At 40.3% G+C, this 6,560-nt stretch overlaps 1 protein-coding gene across 1 annotated transcript in view; it reads right to left on the reverse strand.

The window, feature by feature from the left end:
- The window catches only part of LOC117405123 (SAM domain-containing protein SAMSN-1-like), a 41,525-nt gene extending 35,676 nt beyond the window's left edge, over nt 1–5,849 (reverse strand). The window contains exons 1-3 of the mRNA XM_059027916.1: nt 5,749–5,849; nt 4,102–4,245; nt 1,975–2,021 (exon numbers count right to left, since the gene is read on the reverse strand). Coding sequence (XP_058883899.1) covers nt 1,975–2,021; nt 4,102–4,245; nt 5,749–5,772 — 215 coding nt within the window. The 5' untranslated portion in view covers nt 5,773–5,849. The remainder of the gene's footprint in view (nt 1–1,974; nt 2,022–4,101; nt 4,246–5,748) is intronic.
- Between the last annotated feature and the right edge of the window lie 711 nt (nt 5,850–6,560).

Raw genomic sequence — 6,560 nt, forward strand, 5'->3', positions numbered from 1 at the left:
AAGAAAAAGTTTCTTATGATTACGATATATGCGTGTATTTTATTATTGTACCTTTTCAAACAACAAATCAATTACTATCCTACTGATAAACTATGCAGCCAAAGAAATGTGCGGTTTGTGGCCCACGAGCAGCGTGTGGACGTGGCTTCGATTTTACAGCGGTCAAAACTGCCAGCGCTTTTATTACAGAAAAGAAATATATATTTCAACGGGAAGATAAAAAGCATGACTTTACATCTATTCATTTAAAATGTTTTTGTATGAAACGTTGGTTTGCTTTGTTGAGTGGGGTCAAACAGAGAGTTTTCATTTACAGTTTATTCAAGGGACACTGTGAACGCAGACTCAGTGCTTCTGGATTGTATTGCATGTAAAAAATGATTGGGTGAGCAGCACTATCACCAGGATTTATAGGAGGGCTGTCAATGATCCAATGAACCATCAGAAAGGGCCTTTAAAAATAAACTTCCCATTCACAAGTCCTTCAGGTTGACTGCTTTGCTACATGATGCGGTTCCGTGACTCATTTTACATTCAAACGATGACGTCACTCATTCAGTCCTGGCATGCACTCGAGGGTATTAAAATGGTCTGCTGAGAGGGATAAGTCAGGGGAGTGCGATTAACGTGCATTAAAACAATGCAGCTCCTAAAGAATTCACACATTAATTGCAAAACTTAACGCTGATTCATTCACAGCCCTAATTTATACATGTTTAGGGTCTAAAGCTGAGGGAACAAGAAGCCACTTTGTGGCTTGGAACTTGGTTTCAGGAGACTTGGGGTTTGATACAGCGAAGTTGCCTCTAACTAGACTGTAGATACAGTTCAGTATTTCTTGTGGATGAAGATCTTGGGAAATAAGAAAACGTTATTCTTTTATAACATTTCTTACAATATATTGTAAAAAAAATATTCTTAAGTGAGGGCTTTGAATTTAAAATTATGATGTCAGAAATGTTTAAACTAGGACTATGTCAGTCCTGTTCATTTCTACCTGCAGCTGAGATCAAACCTGTTTAAACTGGACTCTGTCAGTCCTGTTCATTTCTACTGCAGCTGAGATCAAACCTGTTTAAACTGGACTCTGTCAGTCCTGTTCATTTCTACTGCAGCTGAGATCAGACCTGTTTAAACTGGACTCTGTCAGTCCTGTTCATTTCTTCCTGCAGCTGAGATCAAACCTGTTTAAACTGGACTCTGTCAGTCCTGTTCATTTCTACTGCAGCTGAGATCAGACCTGTTTAAACTGGACTCTGTCAATCCTGTTCATTTCTACTGCAGCTGAGATCAAACCTGTTTAAACTGGACTCTGTCAGTCCTGTTCATTTCTTCCTGCAGCTGAGATCAAACCTGTTTAAACTGGACTCTGTCAGTCCTGTTCATTTCTACTGCAGCTGAGATCAGACCTGTTTAAACTGGACTCTGTCAGTCCTGTTCATTTCTACTGCAGCTGAGATCAAACCTGTTTAAACTGGACTCTGTCAGTCCTGTTCATTTCTACTGCAGCTGAGATCAAACCTGTTTAAACTGGGACTTTATAGTACCACAGACACAGGGATGGAAATAAGACTCTGCTTACATAGCAGTCCGATCCATTCCTGGTTTTACTGGGAGTTTAATCAGACACACCTGAACTTGTAACCTGCACACGGGGACTAATCAAGCACATATTAAAACCTGTAATGGGTGAAAGTGCTATGCAGTAGGAGTCTAATTTCCATCCCTGGTACCAGACTCTTTATTGTATTTTTTCCATGACAGCGTGATATAAATAGAGAAGTGAGGGAAGCTGGCTTGAACTAGTGCTGCATACATTTCAAAGCCTTCTCTTCTGGTATGATGTGTGATGTGAGGTCAGTGTTCCTTAGCTCCCACTGGATATGGGTTGCCTCATGCACTCGGCACTATGCATGCCAATATTCAAATACAAACAGCAAATTCAACAGCAAAACGAGCAGAAAATACACTTACTTCCTTTTCTTCTTTTTTAAACCCATACTGCGGGATTGAGAAAAATCCTAAAGAAATTAAAACAAACACACAAACATATCATTGAAGGTGTTCGACTGGGTTAGGTTAGGGTTAGGTAATACTACAATAAAAACACGTTGTTTTAAGGAAGATGTGCTAAATGCATAAACACTATGGGGCAAATATTCAAAGGTCTTGCGAATTTTCTCATCTTTCTCGCAACTGCTTGCGTTGCGAATGTTTTGTGTAAAATCAAAGTGAGTGAAATCCAAGAATTGCGGAGAAACTGCAATTATCACAGCGCTGCAGAAACGAATAAATTAACAGGAATTAACACAGGAAATCCACCGCAACTCTCTCAAGGTATAGAACCAGCGCAACTTTTTGCAAAATGAAGACGCATTATTTGGGCTTGACGAGGCACAGCCCCGGCACCTTTTCAGTTATGAAAGTTAAAACTGTCATAAAATGTTTTGCTCTCAAATGCGTTTTCTTACAATTCTCAACACAGTTTTATCCATTCTGTAAGTTCTTGCGTGCGCTAAACAGAGACAGTCCACTGCCAGGGACATTTCATTACTTTACCATTGACGTCCTTAAAGATGACACTGGCTGCGAAAGAAGGACTCCGACTCTTGTCGTTTTTAATACACACATGAAATAAGCTTACTTGGATTTGAAAAACGTCTTGAACGATACAAGCAAATTCCTACACTACTTGGTTTGATTGAGTGAGTCGTACACAACAAGCTTCAATATGAAAGCTGAACATTAATTTCAATAAACAACACGTTTTTAATGAAAACAAATATTGTAACCTACTTCACTAAAGTGAAAACTGGCTTCTGTTATTTTTAAATAACACTGCTTCTGATTATACTACTGCTTAATAACAGGATCAACATTTTATTCAGGTTTAGTGTTGAATTTAAACGAGTTCATGCCTGCATGTACCCCTACCTCCACGCAGGTACATTGCCTGCTAACTTCCCTCTATTCAAAAAAATATATACAGTATATAAACATTAAGAACGGTCTTGTTCTCTCTTTCCTTTTTTCAAATAATATAATTTAATTAATAGAGAATAAAAACAAACCAATCTAACAACTATCTAGCCTAAACAGAAATTGATGTATTTATTTATTTATTGCAATCTTCACAAACAAAACATAGAAATAGAATAATAGTGCATATACACTGAGCAAAAAAAGCGGACCGGCAAAATACATTGCTGTCGTCCGCCTGTCATCCGCCTGTCGTCCGCTCAGTACAGTTGCTATACTGTTGCTGCAGGTCTTCAACGTTTCTCACACATTTCTCTAGTCTAAATGACATTTAATCCAGTTTACTAGATTAATAAACCCCAGTATTGGCAAAATGCATTCATAAATCACTTTAAGAGGTGTCACTGTGTGATGGAAGGGGTTTTGGGGCTGTTATTACTCTTGCCTGAGCTCTCAGCTTAAACACGAAGACACACACATTTAAAAAGGTCACGTTCACCTCCCTAATCCATGCAAAACCACTTCCAAGAAGATCTGAACACAAGCCAGCACCCCGGTCTGCTCTCTGCAGCCTACACTTCCAATAGATCCAATTAGTAACAGGAACTAATTAGACCAAGAGGATCACCGTCAGCTGACATTAACCCAACAAGCTCACAGTGATGGTGTGAAAATGAGACATTAACCCAATAAGCTCACAGTGATGATGTGAAAATGAGACATTAACCCAACAAGCTCACAGTGATGATGTGAAAATGAGACATTAACCCAACAAGCTCACAGTAATGATGTGAAAATGAGACATTAACCCAACAAGCTCACAGTGATGATGTTTAAATGGTTGATTTTGAATATATTTTCGTTTTGCTTCTGATGAAGACCTAGAGTTTGAACATCACTGTCTTTTTCTAAAGTTGAAACGATCAAATCTATTTCTGGACTTTGTCTGAGAGAGAGAGAGCGTGGTCACTATTTTATGAATGCCTGTATAACTTAGCAGCAGGAGAGGACATTTTGGAACCTCTAGGTTGTATGTATTTGGAAAGCTGCTCCACTTTCTTTAGAAGCATTTGTAAACATGATTTCTGGGAACCCTGCAATGGTACAAAGTGAAATACTGACCAATGAAATGGATCGCTCCGGCCCACCCCATGTGGGCATCTCCTCGGGGTGTGCCGCTGGGCTGCTGGGTCTGCTGTGGACTGTGTAACCCAGGGCATCATGGGGCTCCTGGACTGGCTCGTAGAGACTATCCATTGAGCCCTCCTGGAGAAACAAGGATTACCAAGACCTGTAAACAGAGCTGCCCATAGCAGTGCACTGTTGTTTAAAAGTCAGTTTAGATTTATTAAATGCAGTTTGATGTTCCTGGTGAAACTGTTTTAGACGGCTCTTTTGGATTCTTTAATAAGGCCTCTTAAGGACACTGAAATGTGGGTAACACTTTCGATGAAGTGTCTCTAATTACTGTGTGTTTACAGAGCAGTCACTGAGTAAATACCGGGGCACTTACACATCATTACAATGGGATTATGCACAGTTACAATGCCCTTATGGTGTCAATCTGTTTGCACAATACATATATAAGTACACAATTGTATCAGAAAAGGATTAGGTTTAGAGTTAGGGTTGAGGTTGGGGTTGGAGTGGGGGTGGGGGTTAGGGGTAGGGTTAGGGTTGGGGTTACATTGTAACCATGCATAATAACATTGTAATTATGTGCAAGTACACATGCATTTATAAGTAACTACTATGTAAATACACAGTCATTAGAGACACAATGTAGCATGTTCCATACAGAAATGTGTTTGTTTATCATTTTATAACGTGGCTATAGTAACTGAATAGAACCCGTACATGCCTTTCAGAACAGAGCCTGCAGCAGTGTGCAATACTGAATATCCAGGGGGCTCAGCTTCTGTGCATAAACTGCTCTGATGCTGGCCAGCCCTAACCCCTATACACAAAATATTATGAAGGTTTGCAGCGTTCCAATCAGTGCACTAAGCCCTTTATGTGTGTCATTCACGGCCTGTGTTTGTATTTATCCTGACAAAGGAACCTCATAATATCCATGTACAGCCTATTGTCTATATTCTAAACAAACCCAAAATATAAAAGCACACTGAGACTGTATGCTGATGGGTAAAGGTAACTGCTGTATCTATACCTGTCTAAAGAGCACATTGTAGATCTGCCTGTGAAATGAATGTGTCTAAATTATAACCATGCAGAAAACATACCCGTGCCAGATATTCTTTATCATTTAAAAAGGGAACAATATAGCTGAGTTTCTGAATGCAATTATGAAAACACACAAAAATAACAAGTCACACTGCGATCTAGAACACATTGTGCACTGAGCATATCGTTCATGGGTATTTAGGTTAAACTGACAAAAAAACATTATCGAACTGCTCTACTTCTCAGTGTAAGAAATGACATGGATCCTCTTTAAAAGAACATGTGTTCACATTATCAAACTGCTCTACTTCTCAGTGTAAGAAATGACATGGATCCTCTTTAAAAGAACATGTGTTCACATGTTTTTGTTTAGCTTGTTCACTGTGTGCCCCCAGGGCCAGCACAGGTGCACCTCAGTAAGCAGGAGGTATATTTGACATTGTTGAACAAGCTGTTTGTTAGGATCTGCACTGTCCAGATAGAAATCGGTACTTCACAATACCAGCACAAAACTGAAGAGCATCCCAAGGAACTGGGAAAGCCAGCAGACAGTCCACACGACCAAAAATACAAGAAAAAACTTACCAGCGAGAAACAGAAGAGATTCATGTTACCCAGACCGTCTCCTGAACCTGTAGACACTGGGATAGAGGAGGAATTCCAGAGAGAATGAAGCTGATTCCCTCCCACAGCTCTCCCAGTCCGGATTAACGGAAGACAAAATCCCTCCAGTAATCCGATAGATTCAGAGCCATTACTAGATAAGACAGACTTCCACGCACACACTGCTTCTACATGAGAGCTAGAAAAACAGAAGGCTGCAGGATTCTCCCTGGGAACCTTCTTTTTGGGTTGATTGTGTGTGACTGTCCTGCTCTTTAAAGGGGAGTGGGTAGACTGAAGTTTGGTGGGGTGGCAGCTTGGATTTAGCTAAGGGTTTATACGAATTTGCTTTCTGTATAAACATTAATTTTCAAAAACACTAAAATATTTTATTTACAAAACAAATGTGTGCACAATGGTACCATGTTAAGCTTCCTATCTCTGTATCTATTTTAAAATGCATATATGTTAGTTTTTTTGTTAGTTATGGCAGGGCAACTTCTCAACCTCCATAGAGTTGGAACAGTGTGACTGGAGCTTGAGAAAGACAGCCGCAGCATCTGCGTCCGGCCTCACAAATACGTGAGACCAATGAGCCAGCTTATCTGCACTGCTGACAGATCTGGGTTTATTTCCCTTCAGCGTGACCATGTGTTCTAGTGAGATGGCGCGCCAGCATGCTGCACTACGCCAGGGCCTGTAGCTGCTGGAGGCACGTTCCAGGCAGCTGGATTGGAAGAGGAGGCCTGTGAGTGGGAGCTCAAGGTTACCATCCACACAATGGAGTTCACTGC

The sequence above is a fragment of the Acipenser ruthenus genome, chromosome 8 (assembly GCF_902713425.1).
Source record: "Acipenser ruthenus chromosome 8, fAciRut3.2 maternal haplotype, whole genome shotgun sequence".
Classification (NCBI taxonomy): Eukaryota; Metazoa; Chordata; class Actinopteri; order Acipenseriformes; family Acipenseridae; genus Acipenser; species Acipenser ruthenus.